The sequence below is a fragment of the Athene noctua genome, chromosome 9 (assembly GCF_965140245.1).
Source record: "Athene noctua chromosome 9, bAthNoc1.hap1.1, whole genome shotgun sequence".
NCBI classification, from domain to species: domain Eukaryota; kingdom Metazoa; phylum Chordata; class Aves; order Strigiformes; family Strigidae; genus Athene; species Athene noctua.
Window position 1 is genome coordinate 6,449,293 of NC_134045.1, and position 20,723 is coordinate 6,470,015.

The 20,723-nt window shown below is 57.9% G+C and overlaps 1 protein-coding gene across 2 annotated transcripts; it reads left to right on the plus strand.

Annotated features, from left to right (window-relative positions):
- Nucleotides 1-268: 268 nt before the first annotated feature.
- ZNRF1 (zinc and ring finger 1) lies at nucleotides 269-20,533 on the plus strand. Of its 2 annotated transcripts, none has more exons than XM_074913227.1 (5): nucleotides 269-1,259; nucleotides 18,062-18,157; nucleotides 18,824-18,929; nucleotides 19,039-19,129; nucleotides 19,492-20,533. In XM_074913227.1, the coding sequence occupies exons 1-4, from the start codon at nucleotides 815-817 to the stop codon at nucleotides 19,094-19,096; spliced, it is 705 nt and encodes a 234-aa protein (XP_074769328.1). In that variant the 5' UTR covers nucleotides 269-814; the 3' UTR covers nucleotides 19,097-19,129; nucleotides 19,492-20,533. The 2 variants fall into 2 exon arrangements, with proteins under 2 accessions (XP_074769328.1, XP_074769327.1); XM_074913226.1 differs by having other exon boundaries at nucleotides 273-1,259; nucleotides 19,273-20,533.
- Nucleotides 20,534-20,723: the final 190 nt, after the last annotated feature.

Below are 20,723 nucleotides of genomic sequence, written 5' to 3' on the forward strand. Positions count from 1 at the left end.
CGGAGGGGCTCGTTGTGGCGGCCTCCGGGCGGTTGCGGTCCCGCAGCATGGCTCTGGCGAAGCGGGGTGTGTAGATGAGGAGGAGGTGGAGGTAGGGGGGTATCGAGGCCTGTGCTCCACCGGGCAGCGCCCGCCCGTCCAGGGAGCGGCGTCTCCGTGACCCGCAGGCCGCAGCGGCGAGCGCAGGCCCAGGCCACGGCGGCCGGCAGCAGCGCAGGGGTTAAGGGCGGCGGGCCGGGGGGGCCGGGGGCGGGAGCATGCGTGCTGCCGGCCTCTATTGTCTCCGGCGCGGCGCCGAGCACCCAGGCGGCTGGCGGCGGCCGGCAGCGAGGCCGTGCCCAGCGCAGCGGAGCGGGGCGCACCGCCCCCGCCGCCCCCCGCCGCCCCATGGGCCGCAGCTGATCGTCGCCCGGCTGCCGGCCGCGCCCCGGGCAGGAGCGAGGCGGGCGGAGCGACCCGGCCGGCGTCCACCCCCACCCCCCCCCCCCTTCCCTTCCCCTCCCCTCCCCTCCCCTCCCCCGCCGTCCCGTTCCCTTCCTCCCCACCCCCCCGCCCCGCTCCTCGGCCCCGGAGCCCTCGGCGGCCCCCGCCGGGGGTGACGGCGGCGGCGGCGGCGGCGGACTCGGGGCGCCCTCGCCCCTGCGGGCCCGGCGGGGGGAGGATGCCTGGGGCGGGGATGGGTTTTCGCCCGTAGCTCCCCGCGCCCCCCCGCTTCCTTCCGCCCCCTCTCGCCTCTCAGCGGCGGCGGGGGCGGCGCGGCCCCGTTCCCCGCGGGGGGCTGTCGCTCGGCTCCCTCCGGCCCGGCGGCGCCCATATGGGGGGCAAGCAGAGCACGGCGGCCCGTTCGCGGGGCCCCTTCCCGGGGGTGTCGACGGATGACAGCGCCGTGCCGCCGCCGGGAGGAGGGGGGGGGCCGCCCCCCTTCGGCCATTACCGGGCGGGCGGCGGCGGCGGCGCCATGGGGCTGCGCAGCCGCTCCGTCAGCTCGGTGGCCGGTATGGGCATGGACCCCGCGGCGGCCGGCGCCGTCCCCTTTGGGCTGTACGCGGCGGCGGCGCGGGCGGCGGGGGAGGCCGAGCGGGCCCCGGGCGGCGGCGGCGGCGGCCCGGGCTCCGACTCCACGTACGCCCATGGCAACGGTTACCAGGAGACGGGAGGCGGTCACCATAGAGATGGGATGCTGTACCTGGGCGCCAGGGCCTCGCTGGCCGACGCGCTGCCCCTCCACATCGCACCGCGGTGGTTCAGCTCGCACAGCGGTGAGTGCCGGCTCCCTGGAGCCGTCCCCCGGCTTCCCCTCCCTCGGTGGCTCACCGGGCCCAGGGGTGGCGGTGGCCACGGTTCACCCGGCAGGGGGGGCGCTGGGAAGGGGGGACTGCCCCTTGCCTAGCCAGCTGGTTGGACCCAGTTGTGCCAAGCCTGAAAGCAGGACCCCCAACCCCTCCCCGGCGTGGAGGGGTGGGTGCGTGCTGGGGCTGGCATCTGTGTCAAGGTCAAGGGAGGAAGGGGCTGTGGAGGGAGGAGGCTTTCCAAAAGGGAGGTGTTTTTGTCTGGGATGCGAAGCAGGGGATGTGGCACCCCCTCCTTGACTCGAGGCCAAGTGGTCTGCGGTGCTGTAGTTGGAGCCCTTGGGTTTGAAGACCAGGCTGAGCTGCTCGTGGCTCTTCAGAAGGTGTTCAGGGAGTGCTGGTCCGGTATAGTGGTTCCCATGCATTAGAAACTGGGAAATGGGCAGAAGAAGCCTTTGAAAGCGAGGTGTGGGAATTTTTTTCCTTTGTTTCGTCTGATAAAGGGCCAAGGAGAGGCCAGAGTGGGTTTTCTCATTCAAGCCAGCTGGCATGTTAAGGTGCTGGGGAGGAAGCAGAGGAGGAACTGCCTGCTTCTTTAACAGGGCTGGGGACTCTTGCAGGAAACATGCCGGGCAAGGTTGCCCCCATCCTCGTCCTCCTGGCTGGACCCTGCCATGTGTTTTGGTGTCTGGAGAGGAGCTCTGGCTGCGAGCAGGGCTGTGTCACTGACCTAGTTTTGGCTGGGTACAGGGAACGTGGTGGGAGGTCCTCCCTTCCCCTCCTGGTTAGAGGGGAAGTCATTTCAGGGATGTCTCCTTGTGTTTCCTGGAATAGTCTGGGATTTCTCTCCCACCCGGCCCCCTTGCAAATGCTGTAAGTGTTCTCCTTGCATGACGTGGTCTGGGAATTTCGTAATACGCCTTGGGACAATGCCTCATTTTCAGGAAGGCTTGAAATTGAACCAGTGGACAAGAACAAAGTGCAAAACGAGGCTCACGGGACCCATTTTCCTACTTCCATCTTGGGATTTTTCCCCTTTACCCAGTCTCTGGGGGCAGCTCTTCTCAGTTAGATGAAAGCTGTATGTCTTGCATCGCATCCTCAGTGACAGAATGCCCCAGGTCCGGTTCCTATTGATCTGGATAAACCGGGCACTTGCAGTACTCCCCTGGCAGATGGAGAGGGCTGGCTGGCATGTGACACCAGAGTTGAGACAGAGTGCTTCTGCAAACTTTCTTGCTCTGTGACCTTGTTCAAACTGTGCCACTGCTCTGGTTTTTAGACACAGAAAGAAACTAAGGTGCATCGTTCTTCCAGGTGTTCCACAAGCCTCTGTGTGAATGAGTGCCACAGGGCCTTCTACTGTGCCTGATGCTGCAACAAGGAGGGTTTCATTACAGAAACACCCTGTAGCTAATCTGCACGTAGAGGTGGTCGATCAGAGAGTATCAGTTACATTAAGTGATAGTTCTCAAACTGCAACATCAAGAGGCAAAAACCTGTTCTTAAACCAACTGCAAAATGGAGTAAGCTTTCTCCAGCCGCTTGAATGAGTTAGTGTGATGCTGCTGTTAAACCCTGTGCCCTTGGAAGATTGCAGCATGAGCTATGGGAAGTGCTGCAAGAACTGGGTTTCTCTGGTGCCTCTTTTGGGGCCCTCTGAGAGCCTTTGAGCTGTGCCTAAGCGTGTGCCAGCCATTCAGTCTGTGCCGAAGCCTCTCCCGATGGTGGTTCTTCCTCCTTGCTAATTAATAGCAAAAAGAGAAGAGGATGCTTAAAAACTGTTTTGAAAACTTGTCAGAGCCTATTAAACTTTTGCATTCTTCCTCTTAGCGTAAGAATGGAGGATTTGGAGACCAAGGGGAAGGAGAAGTAAGCCACCTCAAGATTCCTAAATTCCTGCTCTCTCCTGTTGCAGCGGGTTAACCTGTGGCAGGGCAGTCAGGAGCTGCTTGCTCTCTTCCCGCTGCCTCCCCATCGACCTGCTCCTCTTGCGATGCTGAGCCACTCCATTAGCCGCTGGAAAGTGCTGAAGCAGCAGCGCTCTGGTAAATGGAGAGGAGCTTTGACATTGCTGCGCGTGACCATCCCTGCTCCTTTTGAAGGATGACTCAAGGGTGGGGATGAGGGGACATGCCGACACACCAAGCCCACTTCAGGAGGACACATGCCTGGGGTCTCAGGGTTCTGCCTGAGTTGCTGTACTGCCTCAAGGAGAGGAGCCCCCCAAACCCTGTGGCTAACAGGTCTTGGAGAGTGGATCCTTGCCCTGCCTGCCTTCCTCCTGCCTCTGGACAGTGCCGATCTTGGCACGTGGGGAGGGTTGTCTTCATGGGCTTGCTCTTCAGGAGTAATTGGGTTTGGGGGAAGAGCCAGGAGCCTCAAAGTGCAGCCTGGGCTCTGCAGGGACCTCAGTGGGACAGTGAGGAGCCCTGGCTTAGTGTGGGTGATAAGGTGCTGTTGTTGCAGCAGCGTGTTTGTGATAACAGGAGCTTGCAGATAGGCTCGGCCCCTTGCTGCTCCCTTTATCTGCGATGCTGATTTTATGCGGCTCTCTGGCTCCTTCGTGGCTCATCTGGCCCGTCAGCAGTGACCCTGAGGAGTGAGCTGGGGTGGGCTGAGCTCTCTTCTCCCTGTCTGGTGTCACTCCTTCCCCTCTCTGCCATCAAAGGCTTGCAGAAGAGCCAAGTGTGCCCAGGGAGGGAGAAAGGAGAGCTGCGCTGGGAAGCCTGTGCAGAGGGAGTGGGTTGTGAAGTGGTCCCCAGGGCCAGCACGTGCTGCAGCATCAATGTCGGGTGCTGTGTGTCGTGACAGTCCGTGAGAAGAGCCCACTGCTGAATCCCTCTGGGCTCTGCCATGGCTGCCAGGGTGCAGGGATGGCAGGAGAAGTTATGGACTGATGGAGTCTAGCCCTTCCAGGGTCAGGGAAGGAGAGCTGCTGCTCTTATGAATAGCAAAGCCTAAATGCATCTTTCAAAGAGGTGGGTGAGGGGGCTCTGACCTTTGTGGCGGAGCTTGTCCCTCCCTCTGAGGGGACAACACCTTCTTCGGTAAGTGGATCCCATTTTCTGATGGGGATTTTCCCAGGCATGCCCACCATCCACGCGAGTGATGTAACTGCTCCGGGGTTTCCCTGTCTGCCCAGGGTTTCTGGGGTCCACTTCCTGGCCTGTGCAGGTGGAAGATGACAGAACATCTTTTGCAACTTTGGAGTTTGCTTGTAGTGCTTGACCCTGTCTCTGTAGCTTCATGACCATTAGGAATTCTCAGCAAAGCCAAGGCTAGCAGGAAGAAAGGAGGAAAAAGGAGATGTGTGGTTTAATGCTGTATGTCTTCAGCTTTGTGTGGTTCTTTTAGTATCACTTGCATTATTCATCTTCATCAGAAGATCTTGGGGAGTTTGCAGAGGCTGTAAGTAGCTTAAAGTTTATCTGGAAATCCCCCTCATCACCCAAAGCCCTTGAGAGTTTGAAGCTCCAGTAAATCCATATCTCCTTGTCTGCTGGGTAGCCCAAGGAAATGCCTAGCTCATCCTTCTGTGCAGTGCCATCAGGAGTGTTGCAGGCTTTCTGTGTGCTGACAAAACAAGCTGTTTGTCCTGGATGCTGGCAGCAGCAAGGTCGGGAGGTTTCTTGCCGAGCGAGCTGCTGCGTTCTCAGTAGCGCCGTGCCCTGGGCAGGCTGGCCCAGCCTAGGGGAGAAGGGTGTCTGGTGCAGAGACAGCAGCCAGGCTGCTGGGCTGGGTTCTTCTCCATGAAGGGTTAGAGTGTGAAAGCTGAAAGTGCTCTTTGATCGGGCTCTGGAGTAAGGGATGTGGAATAGGGATCACTTGTTGGAGGGTGAGCTGAAGGGGGGGTGTGAACACCTGTGTTGGGTGGCCCCAGTCTGCCCACCTGGAAAGAGGCAGGTCTGTGGTGTGCCCTTGCTGTGCTCCGACAGCTTCGAGTCCTGAGCCTTTTCTTGCCGGTCCTTGGTGATCTTCACTCTTGAGCTTGTCTTGCCGTTGCAATCTCTACACCAAAACCAGAAGACTTAATTCTAGTTGGCCAGTCAGTGAGCTGCTGGAGGGAGTCCACTTTCAGCCCTGACTTTCCTGTCACCAACTTTTCAACATGCAGACATCATACCCTAACCATTCTGTGATTCTACGATACATGCTTCCCTCCCCCTTCTACAGGGGCTAGGCTAAGGGAAGGGCACCCCAAGGTCTGCAGAACTTGCTATTGTGAATCTGTTTTTGCCAGTGGAAATTTCCAGAGGAGATTGTTTTCAGACCATCTTTTTGTAGGTTTGGTGTTGGTGACTGCCTGGCAGTCAGGTCGGGCAGCCGCGGCATTGTGAGGCCTGCACATTGTTTGGGAAGTGGTGCAGGAATGGTCCTAATAATGCCCCAGGCCGGACATATTCAGCCGTTGGACTCTGCGGGTCTGGAGGGGTTGCTCTTCCACTTCTGCTATCTCTGAGCTGGCTGCAGGGCAGTGTATGCCCAGGGCCCGGGGAAGAGGCAGCAGCTACCTTGAAAGAACGAAGCACCAAATACCAGAAGATGGGAGACTCGAAGGCAGCTTTAATGCACACCAGACCCACAGCCTGGAGATGAAGTTTAAGTATGTCAACGTTGGCGTTGTGCGTGAGAAGCCGGCAGCAGCAGCGGTTATCTTCAGTCTCTGCAGCGGGAGCTAGCGCAGGCTGTCGCTGCGCTGCCTTGCCACTCTGGTGCCCTCCGAAATCTCTCGGCCTCCTTGCCTGGGAGCGAGGCACTAATTACTGTGCATGTGAACTGGCTTGGCTGGGCTCACTCCTCTCTAAAGCTGTGCATAAATCAGCGCAGGGGAGCTGTGTGCCCTCTCCCCTCTCCGCACATGTACTCTCCGGAGATGCTGAGAATGATGCTCTCGTGCTCCCTGGGCTGACCCACTTCCCAACCAGGGTTGTCTTCCTGGCTCGTGATTTAAGTTTATTCCATGCTGGTTTGTTTTGCTGAGATGTTTGTTCCAGTGACTGGAATAACCGTAAAGGCTTCTCTTATTTATTAATGTGCTATTAGGGCTTCTCTTCCCCTCTCTCTCCCGTTCACTGGCCGGAGGATCAATCAGATGCAGACATCTTTGGTGGAGGAGCAGTACCAGGGCTGGCACCTGGCCAAGGGAGCCGTGGAGAGTCATGGGAAAATGCTGCTAAATGCCGAAAATTAATTTCAAGAGAAACACAGGGAGGGAGAAAAACCCACTTTAGCTGGGGGGGGGGGGGGGAAGAAAAGCTTTTTTTCTCCCATGTAATCTCCCGTGTGACAAATCAGACAGGCAGCAAAGAGCTCTTTAAATAAATTCCCTCTGCGGGATCCGGTCCCGTGGCATGCTGGCTGGCCGGTGGGCAAGCACGAGGCATGTCTCATTGCCTCTGCTGCTGGTAGGCTGAAACCTCAGATGTGTCAGATATTTGGGTTTGAGTAAATGTGACCTGGTATTCTCCTGGTTTCCTTGAAAACTGAAATCATATAGGCTCATGAGTGATTTACATGAGTGGCCGAGTGATGCTGTAAAGCAGTGTGCCCTGATGCAGAGTGTTTTACCTTCCTGCTCTGGTGTGGCTGTGTGTCGGGGTACAACAAACTGTAGAGGCAGGCCCATTTTTTATTTCAGATAGAGCAGGAGTGGTTAAAGCTGGGCCTTAAGATGTCTCACCTGCACTAGTCCCACCAGGTACATTTCAAATGTGGGTGAACCCACTAGGGGCTTGGGTCTCCCCCAAGGGTGCTCCCTCTGTCCCTTGCAGGTGCTGCTTGGACAAATGCTTTTTGCTTTCTGGTGAGAGGCTGCTGGGAGGTGAAGAAGCTGCAGGAAGCTCTTCTGGGCTGGGGCCTCTTCTTGTGCTGCTGCACAGTGTTTCCCGTGGGCAGAGCCCAGCTGCCAGGGGGTTTCCTTCCTTGCCGGCTACGGGCAGGGGAGGGGAGTGCCTGCCACAGGGGACAGGGGCTGCTTTTCTCTTGGTGTGGTTTAGCTTTCCAGCCCGCTGCGGGTCCCCCACAGCTCAGGGTTTGCGGAGGGCAGCAGGGAGAGCTGGGGAGCCAGCTGGCGGGTCCTCGTGGCTGGTTTCTGTGCTGCTGGCACAGGGCTGCTGTGGTCCCTGTGCCTGCATGCTGCTGGGTTTTTGCCACATGTGGCCAACTGAGCTTGTGCAGATGCTCAGCACTGGCCTTGTCCTTCCCCAGGCCCCAGTGGCGTGTCTATGGGCAGCTGGAGGTGTTTGGTGCAAGGTGTATTTTGCCAGTGGAGATGGTCCCTCGCTTTTGGAGAGGCCGCAGTGCACCCCCGAGGTGGAGCTGACTCTCCCCTCCTTCCCCGTGGAGCTGAGCTGCACTGGCCAGTGTCAGCGGCAGGTCGGCCCCGGGACAGCTGCGGTGTCATGCTGCTGCAGGCTGAATTAGCCTGGGAAATTCCTGGCTCTCTGTGCTCATACACACTGTTGCAGCTGTGGGCCTCCCATCAGCAGTGCAGAAAGGAGACTGTGTGCCTTGTGCAACAGTCTTGTGGCACTTTGTAGAGGAGCAGAGAAATGTGGTGGAAATATTTACCCTTTTGCTAGTTTTAGCAACGTTAGCAGAAATTTCCCAGGGCTGTATATTCCCAGCGAGCACCCTCGGCTCCTTGAGCTGTCTCAGGTTATGGCCACAGTTTCTGAAAGACTGTCACCTACCAGGCACAGAAATGGAGCTGGGATGGGTCCTGGTGAGGGAAGCACAATGGCACAGATGAAGAATTGAACTGAAAACCGCTCAGAGCTGTTTCCTGGCCCTAGCAGGCAGGACGGCGTGACAACAGCGGGTATTTTTAGAGGCCAGCTGCCTGCAACGCAAGAGAAGGAAAGCAGCAGTCAGGCTGGAGACACGAGTGATGCTTCCCCTGTCCTGCATCTCTGCCCAGCATTTTCTTTCCTCCCAGGACGGGGCTGCTGGCATTAAGGACTTTTCCACACCTCCGTGCCTCTTTGCCTGTTGCTGCCTTGAAAGGCGGCTGGCAGCATTCTCCCCTCAGCTTTCACCATGGTTGTGTGTTCCTCTGATCACGGCTCAGCAGCTCGAGTGTGGTGTTGGGGGCTCCGCGCCTTGCATCCCAGACGATTGCATTACAGCTTGGTGTGGTGGGCGTTTGGGGGATTGTTTTTCAGAGAAGTCTTTGTCGCCAGTGAGGGAAAACCCGCAGTTTCTCCTGCAGCTGGGGTAATTGCAGTAATTCATTTGGGAGCTCTCCCTACAAGGTGGTGGAGCTGCGTTTCATCAGAAATGCTGCAGGGGAATTAGATCCACCTTTCAATCCATTCATCCAAGGCCTGTACATTTGTAGCCAGGGAAAATGAGGGGGGATTTGGCTGTAGCCAGATGGCTAGAATTACCGTCAGCAGGGAGGTTGAGTCAGTATGGCTTGAGCTTGGTTTTGGGGCCAGCTGTCTGTTAAGCTGGTGCTGAGCAGGACAGGGTGAGACTGAGCACCCTGCCTGAGCTGCCTCGGCATTTCGAGTTATCCCCACCTGGATCTTGCTGCTCTGAAGCTTTTGTCCATCCACTTATTTATTGCAACGTTGATTTCATAGCCCTTGAGGTCTGCTATTTCCCTGAATCTTACCCTTCCAAGGGTGGCTGTAGATGCCTTTGATTTCTTTTTGCTCCCTGTAGACAGGTACAAAGCAGACAGCACCCTGTGGCCAATCCTGGGTGAGTGTTTCACGGGGGAACTCTGCTTCCCAAGACCCTGCTCAGCTCTGGAAGCGGGGGTACCCTGTGCTCTTCTTGGTGTTATCTTGGTATTTTTCCTTTCCTGAGGAAGAGAGAGCTTGAAATCTCACAGCTGAGATTTTTGTCATCTGCAACCTCACTATCTCCCTCCTGCTCCCAGCGGCCTCTGGCTGCAAGAGAGCTCAGCTCACCGTGTTTATGGGTGACACCTGTTGAAACAAAGGGAAGGCAGGAGCAGAGAAGGTGGGACAGCTGGGCAGGGGTGTTCCTGCCTGTGGCACAGTGTGAAGCCCCTCCTGCCCCCGCTAGCAGGATTCAATGTGGGCAGACCCTGCCCCTTGCTGAAGGGTTCATTCCTCTGAGATGTTGTGCTTTGTGGTTCAGAGGTTCGGTTCCCGGAGCTGCAGAAAGCTGGCTCTGCCTGCCAGCCACCTCCATGCCACAAAGGCAGCGGGAAGCGCACAGGGCAGTGCCGCTCCAGAGCGAAAGCAAGTCATGTGTGGCCCCATCCCTGGCACGGAGGGGTCTCTCCCAAACTCCCAGCCTCTGGCTGGAGAAGGGGAGTTCATGCAGCCTGGCTGGGCAGCGTGGTGCTGTCAAACATCCCTCCCCTCCTGCATCACACACAGCAGAGGTGTGATCATCCTGCAGGTCTGCACCCCACTTTTTCCCTTCCTGCTGGCCTGGTAGCCTGGGGCATTCACTGGGCATCCCTCAGCACTTGCAGACCCTCCTGGGAAGCAGGGAGATGCTCTCTGCCCTGCATCTCTTCCTACCATGCAAGGGGCAGGCGAGATAGAGCTTGCTCTGCAGTGTGCTTCTCCCCAGGATTTTTTTCCAGTGGTCTCTTTCCTTCTGCAGAAATAACCAGTGTTAACTGGCCATAAGTGTTTCCCAGCCATGTGCTGTCTGTGGGTGTAGCTCTGTGTGCCTTTTGTGCTCTTTTCTGCCCTCTGCATAAAAACTGCCCTTCCTCTACCCTGAAAAGCAGCACTTCATCTTTCCCATGCATGCTGGAGGCCGGGGGTCTTGCACTGATGAAAACCAGTTGCCCCAGTAACTCCTGCCACTGTGGCCCAGGCATGAATTACCACAGGAGACTCTCCACCACGCTGCTTGGGCAGTGCTGCCGTGGGATGCTGCGGGAGGAGATGTCCCAGGAGCTGGATGGGATCATTTCCCGGCAGGAGCGGGTACATGGGTGAGATCAGGGCTGGGCTCTGCTCCCTCTGCCAGCATTGCGAAGCTGGGGCACGTCATCATGCATCTCTGGAGTGTCCCTTCAATCCTCCCAGTGACATCAGCTGAAGCTGAGGCTTGACAGAGCCTCAGCAGCATCAAGGCACAAGTTTTCTGCTTTGGAAAAACCCAGAGGTCAGGAGGGAGGTAGCCAGGGAGCTACCGCTTCACCCCGTGACATTGGATCTGATTGCGTTTGGGAGTGGCTCAGGTCAGGCTTTTGTGCTTAAGCCTTTGCGAAAGCGGGAGTTCCTCTGGCAGCTCAGCAGCAGCGGGAGCCCAGCAGTGGGGACTCCGTGGGTGCCTCCCCAGTGGATGGCTTAGTCATAAGTGACTCACCTCGCCGGTCCCCGCATGACGTTGCCTCACTGCTCCCTCCCAGCCCCTGCCAAGCCAAAATGTCCAGCTCTCCCATTCTGCTCCGATTTCCAAGCTGCTGTGTCCCCTGTGCTCATTCATTTCAGCACTGGGACCTGCCGGTTGCCCTGTTGGCTCTTGTGGATCTTGTGGATGGTTGCTGCTTGCAGTTGGGCTTCCTCCTTTGCACAAGAAATATTCAGGAGGAAAAAAGCAGGCATGTAGGCAAACCCTTTGGAAATTCCCAAGTGTGCCTGCACGATCCCTCTCCTCTCTGGTCAGTGATTTTGAAACTTTGAGCATCCCCTGAGAGGTGGGGAGGCAGCACCAGGCATCCCTGCAGCTCTTCTGCACAGAGGTGGCCACAGGCTGGTTTTGTGACTAGCAGGAGCCCTGAATGAGCTTGTAACTTGGTAAATTCAAGCTCTGCAGCCCAATGGCAGGAGTCTAAGGTGTTAATGCCTTGCTGGGCTGTTGCCCAGGTCCCCTCTGCTTAACTTTGCTATTCTCCGGGATGCTAAAATTAGCCTTGGGCTACACTCTCTTCCTTATGAAGCCTGTTCCCAGAAGCTGGGGGAATGTTTCTGCAGTAAACTAGGACTCACTGGAAGGCAGAGTGACTCTGGGAGGTTGCCTTTTTCATCCAGGTCTGGGGGAACTGATCCTGCAGCACAACCTGGGCTGTAGGAGGGAGATGCTCTCTACCTGTAGCATAGGTACTTCCATTCAAAATTTGCAATTGCAGCCACGAAAGGGGCAATACTCAAACAGCAACAGGCAGGGGGATGCTTGCAGTGCAGAGGCTCTTTGCACATCTCCTCAGAGGATCTGTGTGCAAGGAGGGTGGCTCTGGACGTCTTTGCCCTCCTGCTTCTCAGTGTCCATGGGCTATGCTGGCGATGTCTTGTAGGGCTTTGGTGTGTCCATCTGCTGAGGCTCAATGGCTTTGGGTACTCTGAAGCAAATGTCCTTGTGGGGCTCCCTCTCTCATATCTCCTGCCCCTTCCCAATTCTCTGGCTTCCCTCAGACCTGGTATTGCAATCTGTTCTGCTTCTTCCCATCCTCCCCTGCCACCCCCATAAGAAACCAGCTAGCTAAAAAAAGATTATCTCTGCCTCCCAGATTGCAGCAAGCCGGCCCTGGGCTGCTGTGACGTGATGCCACTCAGCCCCTCCTACATCCCTCTGCTCTTAGTGGCTTCCCCACGTCATATCCAGAGCACCGATGCCTTTTCCTTGTTGCTGCATGGCTTGAGTTGGGTGGGAGTGGGCAGAGGCATCTCCAAAACCTGCTGCCGTGAGCATTACAGCCGTGCTGGCCTTGGCCAGCTTCATGGTCCATGGCATGCCCCCATCACCCTTGGCTGGTGTGTGGCCAACCTGACAGCAAACACCTGCAGCGTGGGGGCTTTGCTGGGAGTCACCGTGAACCAGGGACAGCTTTTCTTTGACGCTGCACAGGAGTGGCTTCCTTTTGGGGTGTTGCTTCATGTTACATACACTTATTTTCTCCCATCTCAGCCAGCTGAACTGGCTCAGTCAACAAGGAAATGGTGGGATGAGATGGGAATGGAGCAGGACTGTCCCTTTGCTGAGGCAGCAGCCTGCATTGTTGGGTTTCTCTCCAGGCGTTGCCATCCAGGGACATCCTGGCCCAGCCACATCCCTGCTTCCTGGCTTATCATCTGGGGCTGGCCTGTTGGCATCCCCCACCTCCAGAAAGGGTCTTGTTTCCACCCTGAACCCCTCCTTTATGCTTTCCCCACCTCCCTGCAGCCTTGAATCAGGAGGAAGGACTCTTATACAGCTCTTTTTCGGAGCTGGTAAATGAGTCCCCTTAAGTGCTTTACTCCTTCCTGCCTACGTGTCCCTGCTCGTGTCAAGCCTGTGCTGCACAATAGCCGAGCACCGTTGCGGCGCCTTGTGTCCTGCCAGGGCAGCAGGCAGTGGGGCTGTGTCAGGCTCCAGCTCCTGCATCTGCCTGTCCACCTGATGCTGTTTCCTTCTGCAAGGGCAAGTGGGTTCGGGCCAGATTCTGCTGGGTGCCCCTGACCTCCAGGCGCTCAATGCAAGCACTTTGCTGGCAGAGGGAGCTTGGTCCTTGGTGGGACAGGGCCTGAATGCAGCTGCGAGCTGCCTCCTGACCCCAGTGCGAGGCGGCGGCACTGGCTGCATCGCTCAGAGGCCGGTAGAGCACCCCTTCCCTGGTGGGTGGTGCTCTCAGAAGAGGAGACCCATGGAGGTCCTCAGTGCTGGAGATACGCTCTATGCGCCCCATGTGCCATCTCCAGTGTGCCGTCCTGCGACCATCGCTTTCGAACAATGAGGCTGTTTTAAGCCAGTAGGGAATTTATTTTCCAGATGTCAGCTCTGAATATCTTGGCGCTGCAGGTTTCTTCGCTCGGCTGACAAGGAGGACAAGTCCTCTGTGATCCTGTCCCTCGTGGGGCTGCACTGGAGCCCATGAGGGGTAAAGGAACTGGAGGACGTGGTATTCTTGCTCCTTACTCAGTCCTACATGTTTCTGCTTGAAACTGGCTGATGGGGCCTGTGTATGTGCTCTTTTATTCTTGCCCTCCACTTCAAGCCCTAGTGTTGTGTGGTTTTTTAAAAAGATAATCCATTTCTTCTAGCTTCCCCCTGGTGCTGGTTCAGGGGCTGATGCCAGGGAAGCTGTGGGAGGAAGTGGGATGCTCAGGGTTTGCTCAGCAAGGAGGTGGCACCTGCCTCAGCTGCGTGCTCAGACCAGATATTCCGTGCATTTATCTTGTGCTCGGCTGCACCCTCACCTGGTGTAAGCCAGCATCCTTGGCCAGAGGCCCGGGATGCTCTCTGGAGATGCGGACGTGGACTGTGCAGCTGAGGTTTCCAGATCTCCCGTGGATGTGAGGCAGCCTGGGGCTCACCCCTGAGCTCCCTGATGCCTGGGGTGTCCCATGGGGTGGATGGGCATGGGGGAGGGACCCCTCCTGGGGCAGGTGTGTTTTGGGGAGTTTGTGTAGCCACTTCTGAAGGACTGGTTTATCCCACTGCAGTAGCAGGGTCCTGGGCAGCTCGGGATCCCTGTAGTGAAAATTACTCTGGTGGGGTGGCTTTGCTGGGGTTGCACCCACTTGTTTGTGCCTGGTCTGCTGCTTCTGCTGCCTCCAGGGCACGTCAGCCCCCACCAGCGTCTTCCTCATGTCACTAGAGGTGCTGCACAGAGGTGAAGCTGCTGCTTCCCACATTTCCACCATCTACTAGTGATAGAGCCAGGGTCTCCTACTGCTGGGGCGATGCTGTGTCTCCTGGTGACACCATAGCCTGTAAGTGGCCCGTCTGCAGGCACACTGAGCTAGCAGAGGGTTTGGCAAGTGAATGCAGTCGTGGCACAGGCCTTTCCCTGTGGTCTTGCCCAACCCTGAGGGGAGCAGCAACTTCCACTCACAGTGTGCCACAGGCTGACTCCACTGTACTGCTCAGTGCCTTCCCCAGGCCGTACAGGTTGCTGTGGGCATCAGTTGTAGACACAAGTGATGGGGATTTCCTATCCCAGCTTCAGAAGCAGCTGTGTTTGAGATGTTTACAGATAGGTTGGAAAAATGTCTTGACCCTCCCACCACCACCACCAAAACCCCGGCAGCCTGTGTTGCAGTGCTTTTGGCACCATGAGGGTTAACTGTGGGGCTTTTTCAGCTTGCATAGGACCTGGTGGAGGTTTTCAGAGGTTCCCAGCTCTGCTTTGCCCAGCTCTCTAAAATTAACCATGTAACCTTCCTAAAAATACTCAGAGGGCAGTAGCCCCCAGAGAGCACCAGCGCTGCCTGCTCCCAGTTTCTAGACCAAGCCATGAGAGAGATGAGATCACCTGGCAACGTGTGTCTCGCAGCCCTGGAAAGCCCTTGGCTTTCTCAAAGTCTCCTGCAGGGTACAAGAGTCCAGGTCTGGATCCGAACGTGCCTTTCCGGGCCAGCCCGCTTCCCGCAGCACCTTCCTCTTCCTTGCTTGCTCCTGGCAAGAGATGGTGCCTGCCTGCATGTCTCTGCTTGCGGAGATGGTGCCGGCTTCCGATTTAACAAGCTGCAGGCAGGAGCGTTGCCAGCTGCCTTGGGAGGGAGGAAGGGTCCATGGCCTTTTCCCAGAGCATCCCCCCAGCCTCCCTGTGGGCGTGGGAGGCCCAGGCGAGGAGAAATAACTGGGCCCTTCCTCTCTCATTTTTCTTTTTAGGCATGTGGGAAGAGGGCGGAAAGGGCTCAAGGAGGAGGGAGGGAGCTGAATTTTCCGTGAGCAGCTGTCAAAATGTAATCTCCTGTGTTGCTCGGGCTGGCAGCTTAGGCAGGATAAATTAACGGGGATTTTGGGGAACGTGGAAAATGCCATGGCCTGGAGGGGGCTGGCCGTGTGGGGAGCGGCCCCAGGCCCCAGCGCCTGCCTGAACTGCGGAGGGATGCTCCGAGGCGCTGGGCCCTGTGCCTGCTGCTGGTGGGTGCTGGCTGCCCCCTGGCCTTAGTGGTTTTCCATCCACCACCTGCCCCCAAAGGTCACCTAGAGAAGGGGTGAAGGAGACCAACCCCCCCCCGCCTCCCCTTTCCTGCTGGCGCTGGGCTCCCAGTGCCTGCCGTGGAGGGGGGTGCCAACAGTTGCTCTTGCAATGTCAAGTATTTGTGCCGACAGCTGGGGTGCGGGGCAGCCCCCTGCCCTGGGGGCCTTTCGACACCAGCTCCTCGCTCCTGCTCAGACCCAGGAATTTATGCAGTTGCATTTTCATCATTTTATTTATTTGTTTGTTCCCCCTTCCATCTTGCAAAATGCAGAGATGGGGAAGTAAGTGTGTGTGCTTCTGTGCTTGGCTCAGCCCCCGGGCCCGTTTGGCAGCCAGCGGCTGTGGCTGGAGCACACTGTGCTCGTGCTGGGGTTTGAGCCTGGGCCCCTCTGTCTGCCCAGGTGTCCCTGCCACCCCCCACGGGGCCACAGCAGTGCTGGGGGGTCCCCGTTCCCCCCCACCCAGCTGCCCAGGGAGCACTGAAGAGTGTGATGGGTGTTCATGCCAGCTATTTATAACCGTGCTAAAGCTACCCCAGCTAGAGAAGAGGCCAGAGATATGGCAACAACCGCTCACCGGAGCCTGCACAGGGCCCTGCTCTTCCTCCAGCTCCTGCTGTTTTGACAGTGGTCGTGCCCTGGCAGCCACAGGCCAGGCAGTCGCTTCCAGGGCCCTCTCCCTTTGCCCTGGTTGCACATTTCGTAGGATCCCTTTGGGTGCTGCCAGAGCCAGCAGATCTAGGGCGGCTGTTTAAAATAACACATTGGCACAGAAAAATGGGGGAAACTGAGAAAACAAGGTCTTTCTGTGCAGTGCACGGGGGACAGTACCTAACCTCTGCAAATGCCTCACCCTGACACTGACTTCGCAGCCAAAACACCTTTTCCAAAGGGAGCCCATTCTCAGCTGCCCTGCGCCAGGGGCCTACTGCTGGATACCAGTCCCCGGAGCTTTCCCAGTAGGGACTGGTGCCCGCGGTGCTGGCAGACCATCCGCGTTCAAGCAGGATCAGTTCAGCTGGGGACAGGGGCAGGCAGGGTGCCAGGGGAGCCGGGGGATGGGGAAGGTGTCTCGCAAGGGGAGGCTAGTTGGGTCTTGCAGAAGGCAGGCTTGGAGGCTATCTGAGCCTGCTCTATAAATACACCAGGCGGGTAAACACTTGGGAGGAGAAAAAAAAACAACTATGTCAGCTAATGGGCACTGCTGCCACAAGGTATAAATCGGTCAGGAGTAAAATTAGGCTGGAGAGGAGAAGGCAGATAGATCGGTGCTGCTGCCTGCGAGGCTCCGGCTGCCAGTGCTGCCCTTTCAGCTGGGCCTTGGTGCAAACAGGGCTGGACTTGCAGCAGAGGTCCCGTGGCTTGGCCTGGCTGGGGCAGGGATATGTCCCTGCGGTGGCACACTGCGGACCAGCCTGGCACGCTGCCGGAGCAGCCTCTGGGCTCCAGGGCTCCTTGTTCTAGAAAGTCCCTTCAGAGCCAGTCACCCACCATCCGTGACGCTTGTCCTTGCTGTGCCCTTCTGGGAAATAACCACCCTCTGGAGGGGCAGAAGTCAGCATTCCCGTCCCAGGCTTTCATCCAGGAAGCTGGGAAGGATTCTGTATTTACCACCGCTGCTAATGAGGGTGCTTGGGTGTCGTGCAGTTATCCTGGCCATTTCCACAGCACAGGTCTGAGCTTCCTCCCATTAAAGCCACCCGTACTTTCCCCCTTCCAAGAAGCAAAAAAAATACCCTCACCACATCCACATGGTGGCAAACAAGAACCTGATTCATCCTTAGATAATTTGTGTACATTCCTTTTCTCTTCTTTCCTGAGCAGCCTTTGCATATATATGAAGAAAGCTCTTAAGCGGCACTGCAGTCAAACCTGATCTGCTTTTAGAAGATAGGTCCTTAAATTACCCTCTCCCTCTCTGCAGGCAGGGAATTGCTAGATATTCTGGTGCAAACCCATGGTGGCGGTGGTGTCACACACGTGTTTGGCTGCATCTGCTCGAGCCCCGCTGCGCTGGGCAGGGACAAACTGCACGGCCTTGAGCCGGCTGCGGTGGGAGGGCAGGGAGTGGCGGGCAGGTGAGCGGCAGGGCTGCCGGGGGATTTGCTCCCTGGGAGTTTGGGGCTTGGAAACTTGGATTTGGGGCAACCTGGGAATGATGACGTGGCAGTCTGCATGGCTCAAGCAGGCGGTAGCCCCGGTGTGATACCCTCATGCCCGAGCAAGGACGCAGAGTGGGTCTGGACATCATGGCCAGCTTCACCCGAGAGTCCAGGTCACCAGGCAGGTCCGGGTGACAAGGCAGGGCCAAGGTCAAGCTGGGACATCAGCCTGCAGGGTCCCCCTGCTCCTGGGGCTGCTGGCTGGCATCGGAAGAGCGAGCACCCACCTCGTTCCTGCAAAAAGCTGGAGAAAGCAGTAATTTGGGCCTGCCAGGCCTCTGCTGAAGCCCTACAGAAAAACCTCCTTTGCAGCTTTTCTGGCTCAGCCAGGCAGGGTTGAGCTACGGCAGCAGGGACAGCACTGGCCTGGCACGGGGACGTGCCCCTGCACTTGCCAGCCTCAGGGTGCTGCGTGTCCCGTGCTGCTCCTCGCCCTTTAAGGGCCGGCAGCAGCTGATGGCCACGTGTGCGCTGCCTTGGCACGCTGTCCGTGCCCTCTGCGCGGCGGGCACGGGGACAACCGGCGCGCCGGCCTGGGTGGCTGTGCCCCGTTGGGCGGCTGTGCCCCACGCTGCTGGCGGCCGGCACAGGATGAGCGAGTGCCCGGCGGGCGCGGTGTGGGGTGCGTGCCACCATGCAGGCAGCAGGTGAGGGGCTGCCCGCTGCCGTGGCCCGCTGGGGCCTCGGGGACTCCCCAGGATGCAGGATGGACTCTTCTCCTCCTTCCTCCAGTAAGAGCTCATCTCTCTGCTTTCCCTCCAGGTTTCAAGTGCCCCATTTGCTCCAAATCCGTGGCTTCTGATGAGATGGAAATGCACTTTATCATGTGTCTGAGCAAACCTCGCCTCTCCTACAACGGTAAGGGCTGTGCGCGGGGACACGGCGTCCTGCCGGCTTGGGGTGGCTCCGGGCAGGCTGGGGAGACGCTTGCCGCAGGCTGCGCGGGCAGGCGGCTTGGCTGGGCTTGCCAAGAGGGCTGTGCTCCAGCGGTGCAGCTCACGGTCCCTGCTCCGCTCCCCCAGCACAGCTCAACCCCGCTGCTCTGCCTTTGGGACCCTTTATAACACAGCCCCCTCCCCGTGTTGCTCACCGCGGTGTGCCACACCGGAGGGAGCTGGGTGTCCTGCCTGCCTAGGGCGGGGGACGTGCCCTCCTGGGCTGCCCCTCTGAGGCGTTCCTGCCCTCCTCCTCCTGCGAGGCTTGCAGGGCTGAGGACTGGGCCGCAAGCTCCTGCATCTCCCATCCTCCCTCCTGACCCCTCCCGGGAGAGAGATGCTCACCCCCTACTCAGTGGTGGTGGTTTGGGAGCCAGGAGTAGGGGCGTGGGGGGTGTTCACTGCAGCTTCCCCAGCCACATCTCCCCGCGGCGTGCCTCCACCTGAGCCTCCTGCCAGCGTTTGCCGGCGCTGCTGCTGCTCAGCTGGCCCATCCCAGCCCATCTCCGCAGAGGAGGCCCTGGGCTCCCCCCACCCCGGTCCCGCGGCGGTGGCCCATGCCTCATGCTGCCCTCTGCTCCCCTCCCAGATGACGTGCTGACCAAGGATGCCGGCGAGTGTGTGATCTGCCTGGAGGAGCTGCTGCAGGGGGACACGATAGCCAGGCTGCCCTGCCTCTGCATTTATCACAAAAGGTACCGCCTGGGTGCCGGGAGCGAGGGGACGCAGCCGGGCGGGTGGGGGGCACAGGCGGGGCACCCCGCGGCTCAGCAGCACAGTGGTGATTCACTCTCCTCTCCGCAGCTGTATAGACTCATGGTTTGAAGTGAACAGATCTTGCCCGGAGCATCCTTCTGATTGACCCACCGGGCGTGCTTGCTGACTTCTCTCTAAGGTGAGCTTGCAGTGGGCAGTTCAAACCTCATTTTCCTCGTGCTGGGATTAAATCTTGGGCCAGGAGAGGAGGGTGGGGTGGGATGGGGTGAGATGGAGTGGCTCCTGCTCCTCACCTGGGATCGCCTCTCTCTGCTGTTGCAGGGCACCTTGCTATACCTGCTGTACCTCCTCTCCCTGTCCCCCCCACCCCACCTGGAGTTTTGGACTGACTTTAAATTCCTCAAGAAGACAAAAATAAAACCCAGAAACTTGAATCCACTTGGGACAACGGCAAATTTTTTTTATTTTTATTTTATTGGTTTTATTTGTTTTGTTGTTTTGGGGTTTTTTTTGGTTTTTTTAATTTAAAATATTTTAAAGAAAAGAAACATCCAGGAGAAGACAGTGTGAGAAAAGCGGAGCGACCCGCTCTCCCCTCCACAGCCGCTGGTCACCAGGAGAGCTCTGCCTGCCAGGGAGGCCCCAGGGACACCCTTGGCCGAAACCCTGCCATGATGTTTGGCTTTTCTCCCCAAAATGAAGGGGAAAGCTGCCGGGGGACAGCTGGCCAAACGGAGCACGCGGCATTTCTCACCGGCAACCCCCCCACCTCCCACCCGGACTCGCCCGGGGGCTCTGCTCGGTTTTTTTGCACTGACTAAACGGGAATTTTCTCCTCTCTCCCGTCTCCCTTTTGGAGATCTCCACCCCAGCCCCGGCAGCGCGAGACAGGGACTCTGACCCACGCCGGGAGCGGGGCCACTGCTCCCCCCTGCCGAGCTGCGGGGGTCCGTCTTTCAAGTGTTTACAACGAGCAAAAAAAAAGAAAAAAAGAAGAAAAAAAAGAGAAAACCGACAAAAAAAAACAAAAAAACAAAAACCAAACCACAACTGAAGCTTCGTGTTGACTGGCGTGTTCTTCGATTTGAGCTTCCCTGCCCCGGTGATGTTTACAGACTGGTCACTCTTTAACTCAGCTATAACCACTCAGAGACTGGAGAGCCGCAGCATCCCCGCCGCCCCCTCCCGCTGCCCCCTTGCCAAAACCGCCCCCACCCTCTTTCTTTCCATTACCTTTGAGTCAAACCCTTTTGCGGAGGGTACGGGGAAAGGCCCCCGATGGCCCCTGGCTGCCCCTGGCCGCGGGGGTGGCTTTGCCGGAGGTGCCAAGACAGAGTCATTTCACGGCAGTGATCCCCCCAGCCCATCCCATCCCCTCCCGGTGCGGCGGGCGCGTTTTCGTTGGTGAGACCTCCCCTGCCGGTGGCCGTGCCCCTGCGGGAAACCTTTCTGTATTTATATATTAAAAAAAAAAACGGGGGAAAAAAACCTTAAGAGTTCAGAGCTTGGGGGGAGCTTCCTTCATTAGTCAAGGTGTTTTGATATGGTATTAAAACAATGTTCAATAAAATATTCACTGTTATTTTATTTCACTGGCTTTCCTGATGAAGCAGATGATGGCCGGGGGGGGCGGAGCCCTCCACCTGTGCCGATGCCCCTTCCCCATGTCCGCTTGGCGTGGGGATGGCCGCGGCGGCGCTCATCATGTCCCAGAGAGCTCCCAGCCCTGCACCACTGGCGTGGCAGCTCTGGGGAAGCAGCTAAAGAGGGTC

Bases quoted from the DNA above. Each gene is read 5' to 3' on its own strand.
- ZNRF1 (XM_074913227.1), top strand. From the start codon at position 815: ATGGGGGGCAAGCAGAGCACGGCGGCCCGTTCGCGGGGCCCCTTCCCG. The intron at 18,158-18,823 runs GTAAGGGCTGTG...CTCCCCTCCCAG, and splicing joins ACCTCGCCTCTCCTACAACG to ATGACGTGCTGACCAAGGAT. The intron at 18,930-19,038 runs GTACCGCCTGGG...TCCTCTCCGCAG, and splicing joins CTCTGCATTTATCACAAAAG to CTGTATAGACTCATGGTTTG.